Source organism: Sceloporus occidentalis, unplaced genomic scaffold (assembly GCF_023333645.1).
Source record: "Sceloporus occidentalis isolate IW3139 unplaced genomic scaffold, rSceOcc1.0.p SCAF_8, whole genome shotgun sequence".
Taxonomy (NCBI): Eukaryota; Metazoa; Chordata; class Lepidosauria; order Squamata; family Phrynosomatidae; genus Sceloporus; species Sceloporus occidentalis.
The window spans coordinates 33,731,246-33,756,379 of NW_028316988.1; the positions used below are offsets into that span (position 1 = coordinate 33,731,246).

At 41.7% G+C, this 25,134-nt stretch overlaps 1 protein-coding gene across 5 annotated transcripts; it reads right to left on the minus strand.

The window, feature by feature from the left end:
* Positions 1–351: 351 nt before the first annotated feature.
* On the minus strand, positions 352–25,132 carry TEX11 (testis expressed 11). 5 transcript variants are annotated; one of them, XM_089536158.1, is made up of 30 exons: positions 25,027–25,132; positions 24,106–24,158; positions 23,577–23,701; positions 23,274–23,358; positions 22,171–22,250; positions 21,263–21,343; positions 21,057–21,176; positions 20,730–20,810; positions 20,460–20,545; positions 19,245–19,302; positions 19,049–19,144; positions 16,597–16,681; positions 15,878–15,956; positions 15,333–15,484; positions 14,803–14,888; positions 13,869–14,009; positions 11,571–11,673; positions 9,877–10,001; positions 8,947–9,032; positions 8,235–8,288; positions 7,840–7,886; positions 7,590–7,676; positions 6,601–6,671; positions 5,543–5,659; positions 4,944–5,019; positions 4,065–4,214; positions 3,446–3,554; positions 2,431–2,554; positions 1,538–1,711; positions 352–826 (listed from the first exon to the last, which is right to left on the minus strand). In XM_089536158.1, the coding sequence occupies exons 2-30, from the start codon at positions 24,116–24,118 to the stop codon at positions 755–757; spliced, it is 2,763 nt and encodes a 920-aa protein (XP_089392284.1). In that variant the 5' UTR covers positions 24,119–24,158; positions 25,027–25,132; the 3' UTR covers positions 352–754. The 5 variants fall into 5 exon arrangements, with proteins under 5 accessions (XP_089392284.1, XP_089392285.1, XP_089392288.1 ...); XM_089536159.1 differs by lacking the exon at positions 25,027–25,132 and adding an exon at positions 24,923–24,941; XM_089536162.1 differs by lacking the exon at positions 25,027–25,132 and adding an exon at positions 24,721–24,805 and having other exon boundaries at positions 7,852–7,886.
* Between the last annotated feature and the right edge of the window lie 2 nt (positions 25,133–25,134).

Sequence of the window (25,134 nt, forward strand, 5' to 3'; positions counted from 1 at the left end):
GAATGAATGGGAATAACAACAGGATGTCAACCATAGCTTGTGGGGTGGAGAGCCGCAGAGCACTGAAGTCAGCAAAAGAGCCAAGAAGGACTTTTAAAAAATGGTCCCTTATGTGACACTGCAAGGTATCTCAGTTGGTATCCTGCTCTGCCACAGACCCAGCATAAATGGGCTTTACCATGACTTGTCTGTAGTCTAAGGTAGATAAAGTATTACATTTCTGCCACATAAAAGCACTATGCAGACTGGGATGGCCTGTAGAATAACCTGCAGAGAGGTAAGTTAACCAATTTTACTGATTCTCTACTGAATCTTCTCCATTTGGGGTTAGCAATTGGACTGTGTTGTCATTGTGTGTCCCTAAAATTACCTGGTCCCAAGGTATTCTCTGAAGCTGCAAGAGTCCTCGCGTGGACCCCTGCATCACACTGGCTCAGCTGGGTTTAGGCTTTGGTAGCCAATCCTTCTGGCTTGTAGTGCAACAGATAGAAAGTTAATGCCAATAAATACTCATGTGGGAAGAGATGCAGAGAGGCAGCATGAAGTCTTGAATTGTTTTATAATTCGACTTGTAAAACACCAGTGGGTTTATAACAAGGACACAAAAAGTACACACCTGCTTCTGTAAAACAAGTTGCCCATGACTGGGATCATTACCCCACATGGCCTACATCTTGGCAATGATGTCTGACAGTACTGGTCGCTTAGGGCACTTGGCACGAGAGGGATAGGTTTGTTGTAGCTTTGGCTGATGTCACTCTTCGTTGGGAGGGAATCCCTTTGCTTTGTCCAGCTTGTCCAGCACTTCGCTGTAGAGGCCGATCATCTGTGGGCAAAAACCACCCAGAGTTGGCAGCTCAGGGTCACTGGGAGCCGATGTGCGGCTGGCTCTAGTTGCATTTAGCTTACTAGGCAGTTTTCTAGAAAGCTGGGGGAAGGTAAGCCTGGTGTTTTACATGCTGTCTGTTCCTTCCCTGAGAAAACCCTAAGAAAAATGCATGGGTTTCCCATAAGTCGACAGGTGACTCAAAGGCACTTGCTGTTGTGTGCCTTGAAGTCATCTCCGACTTACGGCGACTCTAAGGCAAATCTGTCATAGGGTTTTCTTGGTACGTTTCTTCAGAGGGGTTTGCCATTGCCACCCTCTGAGGCTGAGAGAGAGAGTGACTTGCCCCAGGTCTCCCAGTGTCCTAATCCAACACTCAGACCATTACCCCTACACTGGTCTAAACCCCACCAGGAAAGAGGAATGTGAACAAGTCCGCACTTAGATCTTTGCACATCACCCGGTGGCAAATGACTTAATCATAGCCTAGAAGCCTCCCGAGGGAGTGGCACAGCTCACCTTGGCTAGCAGCTAGGAGATCTAGCCAGAATATCTAACATCAAGGCAGGCAACTTGGAGCACTCCAGATGTTGCTGGATGGCAGCTCCCAAGATCCCTCCCCATAGTTTATGCTGGTCCCCCACATCAGACAGCTGAAGAAGCACTGATCTTAGAGCATGCTTCACACCCCCTGAATCCCTCTTTCTTTACCTGGTTCTCGTAGTTGCTCTTCAGAGGCCCAAGGTAAGCCAGGAAGCGCATGCCCAGGCCGCACCACTGTTCGGCTTCTCGGTACCTGCCAGCACAGTACTGGTAAATCCCTGTGTTCCAAGCTCTAGTCATGAGCCAGAGGATTTCCACCTCTGGGTAGTCGGCCTGATGCACCTGCAAAATGCCAGAGAGAGAGAAGGTTTACACCTTGGGTTTCCAGGGTGCCAAGCCAGTAGATTGTGAGTGTGTGTGTGTGTGAGTGGCAAGGCTAGGCAACCCTTTCAGGGCATTTTATGCACCTTATGACTATAGGCCAAGGCAGGCTGGGAGGTAACTAGTTATCTGTGCCACTGTCACCAGACTGATAGGTCCGTTTGCCAGTATCCCCACAAAGAAATCAGTGCCTGGATTTCCCCCCACTTTAGTTTGTTATGTGCTGCACACATGTCCCTCAGAAGTCAGAGGAATGATTTGGGGCATCTAGAAAGAGCTTGTAGCACCTTTGAGAGCAGACTTATACCAATGCATCTGAGGAAGTAGACTTTAAGTCTAGGAAAGCTCATGCTGCCAACTTTTTTCTTTCAGTAAGTCTCAAAGGTGCTACAAGATCTCTATATTGATTCCACAGACTAACATGGCTATATCTTTGAATTCTGGGACATCTAGTGCACCTCTTGTATGCTTTCAGTGACGTATTTTTAGGCCTGGATAGCTAAGAATTCCCAGCTGATTTGCATTGCCTGGAGTAATACCTAACTTTGAAAAAAAGAGGGATATCAATAATAATGGTAATGATAATAATACAGTGGAGGTGATGGAAGGGCAGTCTGCTTGCAAACTGCTCTCGCAGTGGAAAGAAGTTTAATGGTATGCTTTTCTTTTGCTCAACTCACTGTGCTGCTGCCCAAAATGCTCAAAGCGTCTTCAAAATAGCCCCATGCCTCCTCCAGCGCACATGCATCTGCCTCGATCATTCCAGATGGCAGAGAAAGGTGGACCAAGCTGTGTAGACATTTGCTGAGTAGCAACAAAAGAGAGAATGAGAAATGCACTGGGAGAAACATCTGCACAACCATGCCTTCCTGGGCTAGACTCAGGGTGAGCAAGCAGCCAAAAGGTAGGTGCGCATACTTCCCTATCACTGTCAGCTTGACAATCCTGTCTCCACAACTCAAAGGAGTGGAGGGGAGGGAGAGGGTCCTTTCCAGACTTTCCAAGGAGAAGTCATTTTCTAAGGGACCTAATTGAGGGAAATTTCAAGGCAGATTCCCTTCTTCAAGTAAGGGAAAATATAGTTCACAGGTTAGCCACACTTTGACCTTCAGCTAGAATGTCACAGGAGCCATACTCTGGCATAACCATGGTTTTGAGACATAACAGTAGGCCCTTTGTATCTGCTGGGGTTAGGTTCAATGACTCCCTGTGGATACTAAAATCCATGGAAGCTCAAAGTCCCATTAAATACAATGGCATAGTTGAAATGATGTCCCTTATATAAAATAGCAAAAGCAAGATATCATTTGGAATTCATATTATTTTTGACTATTTCCAAGCCATGGATGGGTGAATCTGTTGATAGAAAATACATGGATGCAGAGGGCCGACTGTACTGCAGGAGGTGCGGCTATCTCTTAAAGCAACACTCCTGTCCTCAGGGGAAGGGTGGCATAAGTACACTGATGGAGCTTTGTGTTTTATGCTCTGCCAATGGTACTGTTATATCTTGGCCTTGGGGTCGATGAAGATGAGGGCAAGGTGGTGGGGACTTAGTCATGGAGAGGAGTAACTGCTGATAAGGCAGTGTCCATCCCATCCAGGGTACTCACACATTGTCGGTATCACATTTCTTAAGAGCTGGGATTCACAGTCCTTAGGAGACCTCATTTCTTCCCTGTCACAAGCACTGACCTGAATGTGACTGTGTCGATGGCTTTGTGTTGCCTGAGTAGAGTCAACACCATCTTGAGGGCCTTCTTACACACCGAAGGGTAGTGAGCAGGGGGCTCCATGGCCAGTGCTTGAGAAAGGAAGGCAAAGAGACAGAGTCACTTCCAAAGTGCACAGTCTATCCATATGCTATGGTCATCTTGATAAGAGAGAGGCTGGGAGGTGAGCCAACCAATGGATTCCAGAGCAACAAGAGCTAAGGTTCCCACCCAGAGAAGACCCTATAAATGAGTCTGGAGTGGGTTTGCCTGAAATGGCTGAATCTGCCAAGCTGGAAAGCAATCTAGCAGGCAAAAGCTTCTTTCTCCATCCCCAACCTGGTCCCCTGTCATCTTTTGAGGCCAGAATTCAATGTATCAGACTGCCATAGCTCAGCAATATGTGTGTGGTGTGCCTTCAAGTTGTTTCTAACTTAGGGCAAACCTATCTTGGCAAGATTCTTCAGTGGGGGGTGTCTGCCATAGCCATCGTCTGAGGCTGAGAGACTATGACTTGCCCTAGGTCAACTGGTGGGTTTTCACAGCCAAGTGGGGGTTCAAACCCTGGTCTCCCAGAGTCATAGTCCAACACACAAACTTACATGCCATGGTTTCCAGAGTCTTAATATCCAGTTGTGACAACTCCCACACCTGATCCAGCAGGCTGGACACTGTTGGGTCATTCAGCTTGGCTCTGGCTTCAAATTCATAAAGCAGCAGTATCGTGTCTGTTGGATCCTTGGGAAACTCACCTATTGAGGAGAGAGAGACTGTCATATATGCACCATTCCACAAAATCAGCTTCTGCAACACATTCCACTTGGCCAGAAAACTCTCCAAGCCTGGACAACCACAGAGGCAGCAAGGAAACAAACAGAAGACCATCCTCTCTCTCTAACCGTTTCTGTGAGTAAGAAGTCACAAGCCCTGAACTTTTGCAATAGCCATGCTATAAGGTTTCCCCACAGCCATGCTGGATATTGTTAAGGGTTTCAGCTTCAGCTGAAAGCATGGTAGGCTCTCTTTTCTTAAAAAGGACCTCAGCTTCAGGGGAAGCTCTGAAATGAATTGTTTCAGAGGCTCATCTCAGATCCTCTGCTGGCCTCCTATCACCATATGTCTTGGGGTCAAGTTTTTTATTAGTCGCTCTCCCTCTCCTACAACCAACACTCCCTGTATGGTCACAAATAGCAGTTTTAAACGCTGCATTTATGAGACTGTGCTTGCAGTTCTGTGCACATAACTGTAAATCCAATTTTGATTTTAAATAATAGGCTCAGATTGTTGATCCAAGAACCTCATTCTCTCCCTTTCTGCCCAATCTCAGCCTTTTGTCTCTGTCTTTTGTTCTCCTCGTACCTTTTCGGATTGCTAAAACAGGACACCAACCCCGCCACACCAAGGAAAGAGGTCTCTCATAATCCACCAATTGTGTCAACAGCGATATGGTGCAGGAGATTATAAGAGTCTACTTAGTTCACCTGTTTGCTTCAGGAACTTCCAGATTTCCCTGCATGACTGGATGCGTTCAAGGGCCTGAGTCAGCAACTGAATCTGCTTTGAAAAAGAATATTCAATGTCTTTTTTTTAACTGTTAATGTTGTTACAATCTTTACTGAACAAAGGATGCATCTCCCTACTTTTTGTGTACACAATTGAACCCTATCTTTGGGTAACCAGTGTCCAAATATTAAGGCACTTTAGCACCTTGGTTTGTTGAAAGGCAATTGAAAGGCTCTCCGAGGAAATGCAAAATGATCGCAAGAACGAAATGTAAATGCCCAAATGATAGAAAGAACAAAGGTGTGCAAAAATAAAGCAGGGAGGTTTAGGCAATGCAGTTACCCAAACATGATTCTGATCCTAATCCTAAACACAAAGCGGGCGATCTTCACAATGGCAAACCTCCCCTGAAGAGCCAAGAAAACCCTATGATAGTGCTGTTATAAGTCGGAGTCAACTTGAAGACACATAAATGAATCAAACTGAATCAAATGGCATCAGTCAGGAATCCAGAGCTACATGAAACACCAGACACAGAAGGGAGCAGCGCAAGATTTGTCACTCCATCCGGATCTACCTGATCAGCTGGCAGCAGACCCTTCCTTCCGATGTTCAGATCCACAGCGGCAGCCATGAGCAGGCAGGTCCTCTGGGCAAGAAGGATGGCTTTATCCGAGGGGCAAAGCTGGGAGAACTGAAACAAGACAAGCGAGTGGAAGTTAAGTTCTGACCTAATAACCATTGAAAGCCACTGCTCAGATGCCTTTACTGCATGGGGATGCTTTCCAAAGATTTCTCCACTGCTTTCCTGTGGCACCACAGAATAGTTTTTTCATTATTGTTATTATCTTTTTTTAAAGGTAATAGTGTAAGAGCGTTGTCACATTATGCCACAATAGCATTAGTATAGCTTAATGAGTAAAAGTCAAGTGATTTTTGAACAAGACGACCTGAAACAATGGACTAGCAAAAGCTCTCTTGTCTTAACAAAAGCGACAGGGGATGGTGTGGTCATTCTTAACTTATGTATAGTTGAAGATCATATTAAAATGCATACAGTCCTTTCTGAAAGCCCTGGAACATATCCTATCAATGCTGTTAGCCTTGACAGCACTTGTAATGAACTACTGTCCCCTACAAGCGGATCACCATTCAGTTCTAAAATGGGTGACTTGCTATTCACTATGCATGAAGACCAAGGCTGCCTCGGCACTGCAGAAATAATTAAGACTGACACCACTTTAACTGTCAAGGCTCAGTGCTGGGGAATTCTGGGAAGTGTAGTTGTGGCACCTGGGGCTGAAGATGACTCACAAAACTCCAGTTCCCAGGATTCTATAGCATTAAGCCACGGCGGTTAAAGTGGTATCAACCTGGATTATGTTTGCAGTGCCGATGCAGTCCAAAATGTCCCTTTCTACTTCAGTTGGCTTGTATGCCTCTCATTGAAAGCATTTTTGACGGCTTTCCTGGCAGCGGCTATTAGCAGCCACTAATCCACATGCCACTGAGGAACGTGGCTCTGTATGCTAACACAGCTCTCAGCTGTTTCCTGAATGGAGGGCTTTGCATAGCTGCAGAACCTGAACCCAGGACAGCAAGGAAACCATAGCGAAAGCTGGCAAAAGCACATACCTTGAAAGACATTACAAAGAACTCTCTCATTATCCTTGGGCAATGCTCACACTGGACAGCCAGGTTCCAAGCTCATGAAACAAACAGGAAAGAAGAATAATGAGGTCGACACAATGCCAATCCTGCCTAATACAACCCCCACAACAGAAACACTTTCCCTGTCTCTTCTGTCATGTTAAGTGGAGCTTTAACGTCAATTAAGATGCAGCTTATATTTAGGATCTGCAGGAAACATCCAGTCATTAGATATCAGCATGCTACTTTTAAGAGCTAGCCATTTTGTCAGTGAAAACGTTCACAACACAAAACAAGGCTGAAAACGAGCAGAGGCTGCAGAGGGATTCCTTTCGCCCTATTGTTGCTAGATAATATAAATGACATCTCCTCCCTTTCTTTCAGACCATTCCTCTACGCTTGCTCCATGCCAATGTCTGTGTTGAATAAATGTTCAAGCGGCAAAGCTGTTGCAGCAAACAGTTGCCATGAGCAACTGATCTGCAAAATTGCCAGCTTGCATGCCTGAAATGTGCACACAATGGCATTCAAGCAACAGATTTGTTTCAAGAGGAAGGCTGCAGTCGCTTGCTTCGGTGGTCAAACTCTCTTTAAGCGTATTTTACCATCACCACTACCTTGCATAAATATCTGGCAAAGGCAAAGTCCCTCGGAAGAAATCCTACCAAGAAAACCCTTAGGGTCGCCATAAGTCAGAAACTATTTGAAGGCAACCAACAACAGAGGAGTGTCATATCCTGCCCCTTTTCTTGTTGCATTCAATTAATGTACAAAAGAAAGCCCTGCACACACTTGCTTTAAGACCGCCCCCCCCCCCAAAAAAAAAAAATTCCCTCCAACCCTCTGCAGCTTGTGATCTTGTTGCCCCAACCTAGTTTTTGGAAGCCATACCAATGGGGAAGCAAGGGAAAATTTCAGTCCCTCCTCTAGATGGAAGTGTTTTGGGGTTTCTTTACTCTAGCACTAATACCTACCTATCTTCCTGAACCACTGAGCTTCGCTGACTCTCGTTTCCAACGTCTCATTCTCCTCTTTGAATATCCTATCAAGTCTTTGGTAAGCTGAAGCAGAAAAGTGTAGCATTAGTAGAAAGAAGGCATTACAAACATTGTGAAATCTTGATAGAGCTTTTAAGAATAAAATAGAGAACCATCTGTCATGGAACTGAACCCAGGTAAGTAATCCTTTCCACTTGCTAAGCAAACAAGAGGCAAAACCACACACCTAGCGACATACCTGCAGTCAAGTGTCTTAGAAGGTTCTCCATGTTTCTAATAACAAAGGAGGAGACAAAATGGAAGAATGTTACTGAGCAGAGGATGACAAACAATGCCTTGGTCAATGTGAACCCTTCTCAACTCAACCTAGAATCTATGGGTGAAGTGAAATTTTAATACAGACCAATAAACAAGACATTGGTTATGGTTAATATTGTTTGGGGTGCTTTGGTTGTGTGTTCCTGCATGGAAGAGGGTTGGAGTGGATGGCCCCTTGGGGTCTCTTCCAACTCTAGGAATCTAACATATTATATATCTTCACGTTTCCTATCAATTCAGGGCTGCCATCTAACCTCCTCCACTTACGTAAGAAATGCAACAGCTGTAAGGTATGCAACTCACGTTTCCTCTTCAGATTTCACTGCAGCTTTGGACAAGACAAGTCGAATCAAACATCTGCAAGGCAAGAGGAATTCCAGCAATAGAGCCTTAGCCATTCATATTACTCAAAGCACCAGCCTTTCTTCAGGGTTACCTCTCCATGTCATCATCATCTGCAGAGGCCACACGGTCCCTTCTTGGGTGAAACTTTAGGTATTTTAGCTTCTATCCACTTGCAAGCTAAGACTGGGATGCTTCAAGGACTTGTGAAGTGAGCCAAGACTAAAGTCCTTACTAGAGAGTCAGAGGGATGTGGCGCTTTGTGATAAATAAGTGGGTTTTGGGTTGCAGTTTGAGCACTTGGTCTCTAAAATGTTTGCCATCGCTGCACTAGGATAACAGCATTTCTGTTCCCCACCAAGAGCTCCAGGCAGCTAACAACATGTACAAAACAAAGTACAACACACAAACGTCATAAAAAAAGAATCATGATTCCAAGATCCTAGATTTATGATAAAAATCCAATAAAACATGAGCAAGCATCAGCAACTAAATACTTGCCCTTCTTCTGAAACTTGGACAGTGTGTTTTCAGCTGGAGCCTAATGACATTAAGAGGGAACAACTCTCTCTGTGGGATCCACAGCCGACTTAATTGCTAAGAACACTGTAATGGCATGACACTGTTATTCGAAGGGAGTGTGTACAATTCTGTGTTTGTCTATGGTACTCACTTTAAAGCTGTAAATGCTTGCTGACAGTCTTGCAGGTGCAGAGACAAATACCCCAAGGCTTCAATCGCCACAGACTGCTGGTCATTCTAGGAGGAAAGAAGCTTTGTTAGCATCCCTACAAACTGAAAGAATATATAGCCATGGCATGACCTCATGGATAGGATGAACATCCATTTATACATCTTTGTCTTTGTCATTCAAACTCAGGCAATTCTGCTGGGCTGCAAGAACTCCAACATCATGAGTTTCAGGAATCTCATTCAAAATATAACACACAAAAATGAAAGCCAGTATTTATGAATTTCAGCTGGAAGCTACAAAATAAAATATCTCAAAATAAGTAAAATAATTGTGTCGTTATTCCATGAACAAAGAGGAATTCTCTCACTGCTTTTTATTCACAGGACTTTCCCATGAATAAAAAATGATGCTAGAATTTCTCTGTATTCATGGCATAGTGGCGTGATTATTGTGATGTTGTCTGATAACCTTCGCACAATTACACAGTACTGACAAGAGCATCTCACTATGCTCCTGTCACTTTTGCCTGTGTGAAAATCTCCCTTGGCTAAGCAAGGAGGAGTCAAAATGACAAAATGGCTACTAGGGACATGAATTTAAACCTCTGGTCCGAAAAGAGCAGCTAAACACATCTTAGCTCCCAGATATGACAATTTATTCTCAAGCTTCTGGAAAGTATTGGACCATTTAGCTGTAGAAATGAATGGGCAAATTTGCACGTCTAAATAGCTACACAGAGACATACACATACCTGTCAACAAGGCCAGATTTCCCTTGAAGGTTTTTTAAAGTTATAGCTGCAGTTTTCCGCAATCTAGACTAGAAGTAGTTATTTAAAAAGCAAGACAAGCTATGACTGGTCTATTAATTTAAAACAAGCTATTTAAAAAAAGCAGTTGCAGTTTGTACCTCCAAAGCAAACTGGGCAGCTAAGCTGATAAGGCTGGCAGTCATAGATCCATCTGTTAACAGCATATCTTTGTGGTGTGTTGGCTCCGCTGCGGATTTCTCCATTGTAACAAAAGCATCCAAAGCTAAAAGGTAAGAAAGAAGACATTAAGGAGAGCCTACTCCATTCATATAAGCCATATGTATAGTTACTCAGATCTTCAGCTTTGTTGCCCTGAGCCCCATCTCGACTCCAATGGTTACTAAATCCCAAGTTAATTTCTATATAGAAGAGGCATTTATTGGGATTTTTCCTTTTTCTTGATGGGGTTGATCTGCAGAAGGAGCATGCCATAGTTTCCAAAACACCACTGTGCAAAGGTACACAAATAACCCTTTCTATGTATACAGTAGAACAGTAAATGTTATACAATTAGATATTTTTTACCATTTTGTACCGTCAATGTTCTATAAGATATATTAGTATTGAAGTCACAGCATGGCGTGATCACAATACAAAAACGACAGAGCAATTGTTTAAAAATCCAGGTAATGTGACTCCTAGGAGGACAATTTAGTAAGTCCCAAATGTCTCTTAAGGTAACTCTAATGTGACTGATATTTCATTTATTGTAATAAAAGCAGCCTATGTACATATTTGATTGTTACTTTTATTCTTCACAAACAGACATCTTTCACGTTACAGCTATAGGTAGGAGTGTGCTATTGCCTAGTGATGTTTTGGCATGTTCAGGATCTTGAGTTATTGCAAGATCAAAAACAAAAGGCCCACGCTCTTCTACTTTCTGTCCGCCAATTCCATTCACAAAACAATATCGGAAGAGATTTATTGCAACTGTCTAGGAGAAATATTAAGCTATGTATAGACATGAAAAATTACTTTGCACAAGAGGTTGCGAATTGATATCCCTGAGTTTCTGTGATTTAACTGAGGTTTTAATTAGTGTCTGAAATGGCTGGGCTTTTAGGTGAGCGAATGTGCAGGAATATCTCATTCTGAAATCTGGTTTGCTGGATATCTTTGTTAGTCAATATCAGTTTGGAAACAGCAAGTGCAAAGATGATCTAGTCACTTAAAACAACGTTTAGACTTAAAACATAAAAATACACATGAAGGTTTCAACATACGCCGATGTGATGCAGGTGAATCCTAAAAATATGTCACTCCGGTTCCAAATATATGGCCAAATCACCTGTATTTTACACACACCGATTACAGCTGTTAGTATCTGTATAACCATCATAATAACTACAAAACCAGGCAAGAGGGGATTTAGCCATGCTGATAGTAGACCTTTGGTACAAAAGACTCTTCTTTGAACAAACATCAAACCATTTGGAATAATCTATAGTCACTTCCTTAAAAAATTCTGCTTGGTGAAATATTCTTTCTCATTTCAAACCAATCTGACAAGACAAATTGATCCTGCGTAGAAGGTAACACCTTCATTATGGCAATAACAAAAGCTGAACACAGCAATGGAAAAGACAATTTGCTGAACAGAAAGCAGTAACATGAGATGAAGAAGGATCCTCTGAATTACTGAACGTTTTGGTGTGAGAAAACGTTAAAACCTAGAGGACCTAATATCTGCTATTCCCCCTTTTCCCTCTGAATCTCAGACAAGCTCTCAGGAGACAGGCATGTAGTAAAAATGACTAAATATTGCACCGCAGGATTTTTTTCTTGTTACCTTTTTGGGTATTGTGCTCTAAGACTGCTATTTTATAGACATAAAACTGAGTGAAGATGCTGTTTGGATCATAATTCTCTGCCTCTTTTACTGCCTTGTGAGCCTGCGGATGGAGAGATTTATCAGAACTGTTGCTGAAGCATTAAAGCAGGATCAGCTAGTGACAGTTACGCACAGAAAACACCCGGATTCTGCTTGCTTCCATCCTTGCTATGAGTAGGGCTTTAATAAGCATTTCCATAACAATGTTGCCCTCAGAGCCCAAGACAAGAACCGTCTCTTCTGATGCTGTCCTATTGCCTCATTCTACTGATAATGCTGAAGTGATATCTACTTCTTACCTGTTTTATAGATTGTCACTATACATTGTTTTGAATACACTCATCCCTCCATATTTGCAGCTTTGATATTTGTGGATTTGATTGTTCAGGGATTGGATTAATATGTTCTCTCTAGGAATATCTAGGTCCTCCAGTGCAACTCTATGGTCAACTTTAACTAAAAGTTGCACTGAAAGACCTAGAGGTTCCTAGAGGGAATACTCTACTAGGCCTTTGTAGCTCCTCCAGCGCAGTTCTATGGTCAGTATCTGTCAGACGTTGACCACAGAGTTGCCCTGAAGGACCTAGAGATTCCTAGAGAGGTGTCCTCTCAGGCAAAAACATGGCGGGTATTTGTTATTTGCAGTTTTCCCATATTCACAGGGGTCTTATGCCCCTAACCCTAGCGAATATGGAGGAACAAGTGTACATGTATATTCAGCATGATGTAGTTGTTTTGAGTGTTGGACTATAACTCTGGAGACCAGGGTTAGAATGAATCCATGCTCAAGTATAAAAAACTAACTGGGTAATGTTGGGCAAGTCACACCTTTCAGCCTCAGAGAATGGCAATAGCAAACCCCTCTGGATAAACTTGCCAAGAAAACCCTATGATAAGGTCCCGTTACTGTCCCCATCCATCAAAAATGATTTGGAGGTACACAGTAACAACAACCAATATGCAGAAATATCACCTGTAAGTAATATGGGGAAAAATGGAAAAAGTAAAGTATGCTTTTACTTAGTAAATCTTACTGAGTTCAAGAGATCCAGACAGAATTCCCACTTACAGATAAATTGGTGCGAATTGATGGATCGATTCAACATTGGATCATGGTTTACACAACACTTGCCCCGATTGCATTTTCTGTCATCAAAAAACCACTTGTCATTTGCATCCACAAATGAATCGATTCAAAATGATTTGGGGCCAGCCAGCCGAAGGACAAATTTGAATTGATTCTGATCCGCATCTGGTTCACACTTGCGTTGAATCGGTTTGGTGAAAAAGACGCGGAAAAAATCAGTGTCAAAAAGACGCGGGTTAAATGGGTCTGGTGCATGGGCCCCTTTTGGAATCACTACAGCAATTTGGATTAAGTGGGAACCAGGGTTGTTTGAACCGGGTCAAACCGAATTATAATCCGGTTTAAAAGGTAGTGGGAATGAGGCCATTATAGCGAAATCCTATTCTCTTTTCTGCAGTGCTGGGTTCAGGTGGTAGTTTCCTAGGGCTACCTTACCTACCACAACATTGCTGGCAGAAAATAATGTATACGCAATGCAGAAACTTCATGTGTCAGAGCTTTTACAAGAGGAGACAAGTTGAAAGATGTGATGTTAAGTGGCCCACAGTCCCCTAGTTCAACATTTGCCAAAAATGACACTATTTCTCCAGGACTCTTGTAGCGCAGGGCACAATTTGAGGGGGAAAGCATGTTACAAATAATGGCCAGTGTTTTTTGTCATGAGAAAAGATGGGGACAAAGCTGTCTATACCATTTGCCTGTAGTGTATTCATACCACAGCCTTCTGAATTTCCTGCAACAGGAAAAGCAGGTGATAAGATTCACAACCGGAGTTTATCGACTGCCACAGGGATAATTGCAAGATAAACCCTATTTTTAGATTAAGGAACATTACATTTTAAAAACCCAGCTGCAAGGAGGAAGGATTTGGTCTTGGTGAATTCTGAACTGATCTCATATCTAAGCAGCTCCCTTCACTGGCTTGTGATGAAAAGGAAGCAGTTAAAAACCTGATTGCAGCCTAATGAAAGGGAGATATAACTCCCTTGGGACTGGCACAACATGTATCTTTGACATTACATTAGTAAAGAAAACATCCTGAGTTGAAAGGAAAACTTCTGTCCCCCTAAAAGGAGCTCTGATCCTTTTAAACAGAAGCATATTTCAAAGTTTAAAGAGGAAATTACAGAAGTACCTGGGGCTTAGAGGGACACAGTCCAAAAAGGTACCTTGTCATGCTCTTTCAGGTGAAGATAGCAAGCAGCCATATTTCTGTGCAGCTTTGCCAGATTCTGGTAGTCTACTTGCCCCGAGGAGTAGAAGCTGAGCGAATAGTTGTACCATTGAAGAGCTTCAGAATAGCTTTTTGCCTGGAAAGTAATCAAATATATCTTAATCCTACTGGTTTATGTGGACCCTCAGCAGTTCCTGAGCTTTGGACAAGCATGCGGCTATTAAAAGGTAGAACAAACAAGTCATTTACTCAAGCAAGGAGAAGGAGTCTTAAGGTTCCCATCTACGTCAATTGAAATTATTGTCTTCTTTTTATAAAAACAAAACACAACCTAAGAAAGACAGACCTCCAGAGTCAGGCATAAAGTCTTCAGAACTGACAGGTACAGCATATTGTGAGCCTAAATTAGTCACATGAAGATATTAGCTTGTTCACATGCCATCTTCATGAGCAGAGAAAATATGAAGCGACAATTGATGGAGAGCATGCATTTAATTCATAATGCTGTAACACTTCACATAAGGCTTCTCAGTTTGCAACCTTTTATACAAGTTTTATGAGGGCTGCATAGCAACCTTTTCTCAAGCTCTAATTCTCCTGTGTAGAAAAACAAGTAAAAAGATGGATATATGGCCCTAGAAACTATAACAATTGAGGGAAAACCCAAAGAATTAGGCTGCTTTTGATTTCATTGTATAACAGTTCAGTTTTGCTAAGCAGATGCCTGTAGCACTTTGTTTAGATTATGGCTTTAGAGTCTCAAAACATTGGCAATAGCCTAAGGGATGGCTATCAACAAAAGCACACGGCATACAACAGACATTTTGCCTGCTCTCATTCTGGTCACACATGCGTTGCACACACACAACGCTTGCACTACAGGTGTCGGGTAATGAAAACAAGAGACAAAACTTCACAGGGGCCCAAACCTCGTAGTTCTTGGCAGCTTTGTCCCACAGAACAAGGTGCAAGTGGTTCAGTGTTTCAGAAGGCAGCTGTTTTCCTAGGTTGTGTCCTGAGGAGATATAATTCAGTGTTTTACAAGCCCTACAGATTTGGGGCATCAAATCTATTGGTATGCAACAAGCCTGCAAGCATAATTAGATATGTCTACAAGAGTTGTTGTTAATATGACCAGTTACTCTAAGCATATCTACCACAATTTATGCAGCCAAGACACAACGTCTATCGGTACATTTTAAAAGCTGGAGACCCTTGGAATTCCCAATACAAAAAGATGTAAGCTAAGCTAACTGCCCTTCTTACTTTTATTGAGGTGAGCTTAAAAACACTCAGGCTTGTATAGTTGTGATTAAATGACCACAGACAGAAAGGCTTCAAACGCTGGGAGCCACATACATCATTTTGCTAAAGTTTCAGCTTGAAGCAAGTGTCCTGACATTTGCTAACCTTCTTCCAAGTGACTGTAAAGCAGGATCAAGAGAAGTTGGGCACAGACCTGCAAGGATGTCTTCAATCATCTTTTTGGCAAGTGGTTCCTTCATTCTCTGTAACAGGAGCTTGATGTGAAGGAGGATGACTTTGCCAACGTCCGGGGAGTCTTCAAACAGCCGAGCGACTGATTTCAGAAAGTCAAAGCCAATGGCCTCCCTGAATATACAATAAAAATGGTTTGGGTATGTAGCTGGCATCAAGGAAAGCGCATGGTATTCCATCTAGCCAAGAAACAAGGACATTTAAGAAGCAATTTTTCAGCCACTGCTCATTTCACACCAAAAGCGTTATAGCATATTGTCAAAGGCAGCGATTCCCAAACTTTGGTCCTCCAGGTGTTTTGCACTTACACTCCCAGAAGCCCCAGCTAGCTTGGCCAACAGTCAGGGATTCTGGGAGCTGAAATCCAAAAAGTTTTCAAACCACTGGTCAAAAAGGAATCTAACCACAGGGCCTTCTGAAATGGACCTCCTTGGTCCTCTTTAGCTGTTCTTTCTCATTGACAAAAGGCCCACTACGTTCTCAAAAAGGCACCTTAGGTCTCAGTACCTCTCATGTTCCAGAAGCAGCTTTGCTGTGTCCAGGTAAATATCCAGAGAAAACTTGTGATGTAGGAGTTCGGTGACAGCTAGAGAGAGCAGAAGGATCAGCAAGAGCATTGTGCGCCATTGAAAGATAAAATGAAATCCTAAATTATTTTCCTCCGCCCCGGCTAAGTAATTAGGATTCTGGTCAGACATTAATATCTGAGTCTTAAGACAAAGGTCCCAAAAGGACAGGATAGGGCTAGAGCTCACTTATGGCCTGTTTTAGGCAGAAGAAAACTCTGAAATTATACTGATGAAAGTGCATATACCCAGCCATCCTATAATAGATTAAATGACTTCAGTGACCATGGACTCAGAATACAAAATAAATGTGCTTTCACTAATTAATAGTTACTTTCTCTACTAAGAACGCACAGTATGAAATAAAGCTCCTCCTGCTGTCTTTGTCCCATCTCCTTCCTTCTGTCATAGCTTGGTCTGGTTTCACAGGCTGCATCCACATTGCAGAAATAATCTGGTTTGATACTGCTTGAAGTGCCATGGCTCAATGCTAAGCAATTCTGAGCTCCGCTCCAGTGCCACAACAAACTACATGTCCCAGAATCCCCTAGCATTGAGCCATGGCAGTTCAAGAGGTGTCAAACCGGATCATTTCTGCAGTGCGGATGCAGCCATAGCCATGATATTACATACACCTTTATTCTGAACCAAGCACTGTACCTGCGCCAACGTCTTCATCCGATGCGCCGCCACCTTTCAGGAGAATTTTAATTTTCAGTAAAGAACCCGCTGGATGCAAATTCTCCTGCAAATCAAGAAATCAAGATATTATTTTGACAGCCAGACTATTTTTTACCAGTTTCGGGATATTTTTAACTGGCGGCTGTCAGAACTCAGAACTATTCATAACTCTGAAGGGATGTCAAGAGCTCCTAATCGCTGCTCCTCATAATATATATTCCAAATCATCTTCCAGAATAAATCTGAACATCCTGAGGAACAAGTCGCTTGGTGATGCCGGATTGTCTATTTGGAATTTGTCTCCTAGAGCACTGAAATTCTAATTCTTTTTGCGCTGCGGCTTCATATAGGCAGCAAGGGAAGAGAAACTGAAACCTTAGCTTCCTCCTGTATCACAGCTTTAATACACAGCACCTCAGTCCTCAAGGATGTCAGTTGCCTAAACTACTTAGCATCATTCAAATGGGTGAAAAATGATCCCGTTCTCTGCCATCTTTTTCTACAATGGCTGCTCACTTGCAAAGATCAAGAGAGAGAAAAATCCTCAGTCCTTTTCCACTGCGTTTTCGCTGCCCATAATCCAAAGGAGCCCTTCATTCTTACAGAAACATAAGAGCAATTTAAATTCTTTTTATATCTGGCTGCAATGCATCAGCAGCCTTAGGGAAAGCCATAGGCTTGATGTCAAAGTGGATTATTTGCCACAATATTCCCACATCATGAACTCAAGACAGGGCAAAAGACTCTGTGGGTCAATTGTGATTAGCAGATTTAGCAAGATTAGCTAATATTGGCAATGTAGCATGCAAGCTTCAGGGCTAGTGCAAGACACATCCTACATAGAAGGAAAGAGTGTGTCCTACCTGTCCAAAAAGCACAGATCCCAAAGTTATTTTGGCACTTGAGGCTGAACATCCCACAAGTACCTCTCCCTAATCTTGGCAGTAAAATAACAGATTAGCTAGCCAACAATTTGCTGCCCTTTTGTAAGATGCTGCCCATTTTTGCCCAATGGCAGAACCAGCCTTGCCAAGATTTGGGTTACACAAGACTCCTTTGCAGACTAATGTTCAATTGTTTTTAAAAGGGGGAAACTGGATGCTTCCAAGGGAAAGACTGTTAAGTCTACATCTGCAAACCGGGCCTCAAAATTATGGTGAAACGTAAGTGTAAAGATATCTTAATGAAGGAAATAAGTGTGAACAGAAATGTAGGTGTAATCATATGAAAAAGGGATGAAATGGAGGACTAAAAGAAAGTCACAAAGGAGTTTATCACATGAAGGCGATGGAGAGTTTATCCTGTGAATATCCTGGAAAAAACACATAATTACGTGAAACCATTTCAGGCGACGTCGCACAAAATCTGCCATTAAAGTGGCCACAAAGAAGCATTAATGCGTATCTTTTTACTTTCAGGATTTGGGCAACAATGTATTTCCAATATCACTTTATTTGCACGATTGCGTGTGATAATCATTCGCGCAATTACTTGCCATTTTTGCTCTATTTGCGGGATGCTTTAAATGCGCTTTAATCTCTCTTTAATGCCAAAATCAGCCCCAGTGTGATAAACTCCAAAGATAATTTCAATAAAACCAGCACTAACAGAAAGAAAGTTAGAATGAATGTCAAGTGATGAATGTAAAGTAAGTTCATAAGTGGTAAGAGTCGGTGGAGGTGGGAGTATGTGTCAGTAGGGAAGGTTTAGAAAGAATGAAGGAAGAATGCAAGGGTTTAAGAGGAGAAAAATAAGTAGAAGATGGAAAAAGAAAACAGAAGGCAGAAGGAATGTAGATATATGGGTTTGGAAGATATTTGAAAGAGGAATGAAAATGAGACAGCGTTAACTGTATGTGGGATGAAATACATGTTTTGTTTGTATCTATATTTTATGTACTTTATGTGCTCAATAATTTTTTTTAATTATAGTGAAACACAGAATTGTTTCTGCAGCCCACAAAAGTCTGTGCTGAATAGAACCGGTTAGTCTTAAAGGTTTTGGTAGATTCCTTCCTTCCTTATATTGTTCCATACTAACATCTGCACAGTCTAGCAATGAACCCAGTTGGACCAAACAAGTTTCCAGAGAGATAGGCCCTATACAGACCGCCAAAATAAAGCTGCTTCGGGTCACTTTGGAAGTATGCTGTTTAAATGATGCATGCGTCCTAAGAGTCCGGAAGCTGCGCCAAAGCTACACTCAAGTCCTTAAGACTGGATTGTGGCTTTGGCGCGGCTTTTGGACTCTTCAGATGCATGCAACATTTAAACAGCATACCTCCAAAGTGACCCGAAGCAGCTTTATTTTGGTCTGTCTGTATGGGGCCAGCACTGTTTCTGTAGTAATTCTGCAGACCGCAATGTGTGGCTATAGCATGAACCGCTCTATCGGCCCATGCCTTTCAAACAAGAGGTGAGCTCCATCTCACCTTATTAGCCATTGTGACAGCCCTGAGAGCTTTGTCTTGGTATTGCTGGTTGTCCCACTCCAGGTAGACAGTAGCTAGCAACCGCAGCACTTTAGCCTACAGGAGAAAACAAGCGGCTATTTAAATTTTAAATCAGGACCGAAATTACAAAAATTACAGATCTGGACCAACTTAAATGGCTATAAAGATCGCTCACCTGCATTTCTTTTCCAGTTGAATATTTCATATCCATCTTCCCAATTTCATAGCTCTGGCTGTTGAGGAGGAAATAAGGAAGCAAAAGGTGTGATGATCATTAAAAGGATAGATAATATGAACTTAACTAATATCCTACCAAAGGCGATGGATGGCTCCCATGTTAGCAGAGCAGCGAATCCAGTAATTAAGTAGTAAATAAGGAAATAAAATGTAAGTTTGGTTGCTAACTTTTAAGAAGCTACGAACAGAGCTCCTGTAAAGCCTGGATTACCATCCAACTGAGGATATATCCAAAATGCTTGAGGAGTCCCAGATTTTGTTCCTGTTCTTTCTGATTTTATGCTGGATTAAACTAAACCAACCAAGGGAGCTGCTATAAAAAGTCTCTTTATCATACCAGGACCTGAAATTTGGGGACAAAATGGAATAAGGTGCTCTTCTTTACTCTAGAAAGAAAGGCACAGCGCATCTCTAGCAGAAATCGACTATAAAGCCAGTCTAACTAAAGATTATGCGCCCATATCATTAAATCCCAATGGATGCTTTCTTTAAGAGGAACAAATTTTGGGACAGGACAGTTGACAGTGAAGCAGCAGAAAGTGGCAGGGATTGTTAAATCCTTTCACTGCTTTGAAAGAATCAGACCACACAAACCGCTCCCCTTCTGTCCAAATGTATTTTAATGTCACAAGTGGAAAGGCCTTTGCTGTATTAAAATTATGGGAGCCAGCATGGTCTGGTGGTTGGAGCTTTGGACTATTATGGCTCTGGAAACCAGGGTTCGAATCCCAGCTTAGCCATGGAAACCCACTGGGCAAGTCACACTCTCTCAGCCTCAGAGGATGGTGATGACAAATACCCTATGAATAAACTTGATGAGAAGATCCCACTAAAGGTTGACCTTAAATTGGAAATGACAATGGCACACAACAACAATATTAAAATAATAGGATATTACAGTTTTTATACAGAGTGTTTCAACATCTAGAAGGCACTTCAAGACACTAGATGGTGCCAAAGCACTTGATTCAGATCCAGAGTATATTTTCAGCTCTCAGATGGACTTTCCGAGACCCGAAAAGCTTAGGTTATTTTTACAGGTTTCAGACAGACTTTCTAAGATCTGAAAGGCTTATCCTTTCTATCTATTGTACATCCCACAATGTCAGATAAAGTAATGTCCATTAATGGCCCTGTTTTCTCATGACCTTACCTGAGCCAGAAGGAGCTCTGTTCATATTTCTTCGTTTCATACGTTTCTACGCCAAAGTTATAGCACAGAAGGGAAAGGTAACAGGCCTGTAATTAAATAAGAGAAATATGTATCATGCTCATGTACTGTTATGTTGTGTGTGTTTTTTTAAATGCTAGAAATGGATGCAGACGCATTGCATTCCCCATCATTTTCGGTGAAGCGCCACTGAGCTGCACCGAGGTAAAAATCCATTTCAAACCTTTTCGAGACAATTTCATGGTCGCTAACCTCTTTCGGCAGCCGCATCAGGATGTCTTTGCAGCGCTGAACACAGGCGACTGCCTTCTGAAAATCCCCTTCAGCAATTGCCTGAGAAAGCAATTAAAGACGCCCGTTAATGTTGCTACCAGGCCATGTATAAATCGATATTTAAAAATTCTAGCAAACCAGATTTCACTTAAAACAAAAGGAATATGCCAGTGTAGAAATATGGTTAGTCAGTTCTATGAATATGAAAAGCCACTGGAGAAACCAACTATCTGAACAACAAGATGGTGGACAGCGCTTGTTGCATTGCCCTGACATTGTTGCAATGATCTGACATATATTTAGTACCGATTCAGCCTGATAAGAGAGAACTTTGAATACATCCTTCTCTACATCGGCTTTGTGCGCATGAATATCAGCCTCGCTCACGCTCCTCTTGGTTAGCTGGGCATACAGTTTCTCCAGAGTCTGCAAAGTAAAGAACATAGTGTGCCTTGAAACCACAGAAACATCCATGGCATTTTTTAAAACTCATGCAAGACAGCACAACTTACATTCATGGCAATCTCAAGCAGTTCGTTGGCAAGGGCAGGCTCTCCAACATCCACCCATCCTTTCCCAGTCTTCATGGCCATCTGCAACACAAAAGTAACATGGGTTAAATACATGAACCTTTGCTGATGTGGAATCCTATCAATCTAGGAGATATATTTCATATAACACTCAAGAGTCCTTTGCAACGTGCCCCCGATGTGTCTGAAAACGATCCCACTTTTGCGGGGTTTTCCTGGGATTTAAATCCTGTTTGTGCATGGGATTTGGGTACTTATCCTCCCTAGTTTATTAAGCGCTGTTTATTAACCATGCTAATAAAGGTGAGGTCTGTATTTCTTAATGAGTCCCTACTGTGACTCATCATGCAATCGGATATTGCACAGTACCATATATAACTATCCTTAATCTCTTAATTGAATTGTTGGAGATAATAAAACGTGTTTTGGTACATCATTTGAGCAACAATGCCAATATTTCTATTAAATATTTACACATATTTAACACATATCCCCTCCCAAAAAGAAACATAAAGAGACGATTAAACCTTCCTCTGTGCAAAACAAGAGTCAAAGCCAACTCTCCACTTCCCTTAGATCATAAACACCATAATTTGAAATCTAACAACATAAGAAAGATACATAATTCTTATACAATTTTAGAGCCCTTTCTGATTTCTAGCATCTGGGAGCAGAAGCTGACTACAGAAAATCAAATGCAGCAGAAGAAGTAGACTTAAATCTAGGAAAGCTCCTGCTGCCATCTTCTTTCTTTAGTCTCAAAGGTGCTGCAAGATCTCTCTGCATATTGATCCTACAGACTAATATGGCTATATCATGAATTATGTCACAGAAAATCAAGTTACAATTTACAATTGCCAGTTAGCAATTACAACTGCAGTTACAATTACCAGAATCTGCCTCCGCGCCATCTCCTCCGGCGGATCATTTACTTCGCAAACCAGCATCATTCTACAGGCAACGTGTCGCACTATAAGAAGATAACATTGCACAGCTTTAGACATGAGTTATTTATTTCCAGTTCCTAAGTAATAAATGTGGAGGTTATGAAAAGATGCATTTGTGACGCAGAAGAACTACAGAACGTCCATTTCAATTGCTGAGTGCGAAGGAGGTCAAGCTGTCCTTTTGCAACTGAAACATGCCTTTCTCCTTCCATCAGCCGACTTTGCCCTAATTCAGTTTATCAGCAGGTGAAAATGTTCAGCATCCTATAGATTATGTGTTATTGCTATGTTATTATTATGCTATGTCATGTATCCTGAATTATTATGTTATGCCATGGATTTTGGATTTTTTGTATTCTGTATTCTTTATCATGTATTTTTGACTGTTTTTCATAATTAATTTATTGTTATTATGTTTGCTGTGATTTAATTGACAGGGGGGTTATTTTGTACTTTGTATTGTAATTTTTTGCGCGTAATCCATCTTGATTCTGCAAGGAAAAGGCGGAATATAAATAATAATAATAATAATAATAACGATAATGATGATGATTATTATTATAGATACTGCAGGAGTTTTAGGACCCAGAGCAATGGATGCAAGCTACAAGAAAAGAGATTCCACCTCAACATTAGGAAAAACTTCGTGAGAGTAAGGGCTGTTTGACAGTGGAACACACTCCTTGCTCAGAGATTGTGGTGGAGTCTCCTTCCTTGGAGGGCTTTAAAGAGAGGCTGGATGGCCATCTGTCAATGGGGATGCTTTGATTTGGATTTCCTGCATGGCAGAAGGGGGTTGGGCTGGATCAGGGCCCTTCTTGGGGTCTCTTCCAACTCTATGATTCTATGAAAACCACCTACCCCAGTGTTAACATCATAAATGGGATATCTTTTATATTGCAAAAAACATATTCTGTTTTAAAATGCAATTGACATCCATGACTTTTGACATCCACGCACATTTCAAAGCAACAAAGAAGATTTTTTAAATGTCATTTTCAGTAAATCAAACCATCTTAAGTCGATGACAGAGAAATTGGACGCACGCTTTACTTTTTGCAGATCACTGATGGCAGGGCCAGCTTTTCTGGCTACAGTCCAGTTCCATAAACTGACTACACTTTCTTCAATCTGCAGGGGGAAAAAAGTCAAGTTTTTCAAAAACAGCCAATTATTATTATTATTACTGTTATTATTTGTATCTCACTTCTCCAAAAAGATCGAAGCGGCTAACAATAAAACATCCATGAAACACAATAAGCATACAATAAATGTCTCATTGTCCATCTCAAATCCTCCCAACCTTCCCACCCACAGTAAAATACAATTCAATTATTAATATCCTATACCTGGGCTTTCTCACTCTCATTTATACTTTCTTTGTTCACTTTTCCTATATCGCCGAACAGCTTCTCGACGACTTCTTGCACATCAGATAATATGGCTTCGCTTCTCATCATTTTGTCAATTAGCCCTGCAATTAAAAGCAGCAACGTATCAGCCAAAACAAGACACAACGAGGCAACTTCAAAAGGCAGCACATTGTGTGCAAACAAGTCAGCCAGCTTACATTTTCTCAACGAACCGTAGGAAATAAAAGGGGCCTTTTAAAAGGGAAAAGAAAACACGATCTATGGAAATTTTGTTCAGGACAACATTGGGGAAACCTTTTGTTGACTCCGTATAATCTCTATAAAAATAACGCACCCCTAATTTTCCTTCATTCAATGTTAAAATAAACAGATTAGACTTTCAAATGTACTAATGCTCAAGGGAACACTATTGTGTCTTTTCTGTTAATATTGCAACTAAAATCACTCCAAAGTTTTATCGTTTCATATGGGACCAAGAATATAATTTGGGAAAGTTTTTGCGCACCTTTAATTTCCATGATGCGTTTTCGTCTTTAGCTTTTAGCGCAGGAGGAAAACCTTTGGAAAAGAAGAACTAAATAAATGCTAATAATCAGCTTATTTCATATGATATTCTAGATGCATCTTTCAGTTATGCTTTGCATTATTGCATCGTTGCATTGCTTCCTGCTGTATTTCATGGCCATTTCTTCAAATCACTAGATTCCATATATATCTATGTATATGTGTGTGTGTGTGTGTGTGTGTATATGTATGTATATATATATATATATATATATATATATATATACATACATACATATATATATATATATATATATATAATGGCTGGTAAACTCATGTCAGTGTGTGCACAGGAAGCATGTTTATCATTTTATTTTAGATGCTATTAACATTTTAAATTTGGCCCTTCTTCATGAGGCCAGAAATACTAGATGTGTGTGTATAATTAGTTATATTTTTAGTTAAAGTCAACTAAATAATTAGTTAAATTTAACTAAATAATTACTTAACATTCTGGAATTGCACCCTTCTTCATTGGGCCAGAAATACTGAATGTGTGTCTGTTTCTGCGTACGTAAATAGTTGTATTATTAGTTAAATTCAACGAAATAATTACTTAAATTAACATTGGGGAATTATCTGGCCCTCCTTCACGGGGCCAGAAACACTGAGTGACCTCTGAGGGAAACTGAGGGTTAAGGCGACGCCAAAACTCCCGCCTAAACTTGGCTCCGCCCCCTTTCCCGTCTTTCTCGCGCAGGGAGAACTAGGAACCAGCCATTAAGCGGCGACTTAGTGGAGGGAGAAAAAAACTACACCTCCCAGTGTCCCTTGCGGCAAGATGGCTCCGGACGAGCCATTTCCCCCCCTCTTGAGACGTGACGCCACCAACGAGGCGACTGGGAAGGAGGCGGGAACTTACTTTGAGTGACAGCGGCCAGGACCAATGAACATCCTCGAGACTTCCGGCAACGACGGTTGAGGAGAGGCGCGTGACGTCATCGGCGGGCGCCTACGAAGATAGAAGAAG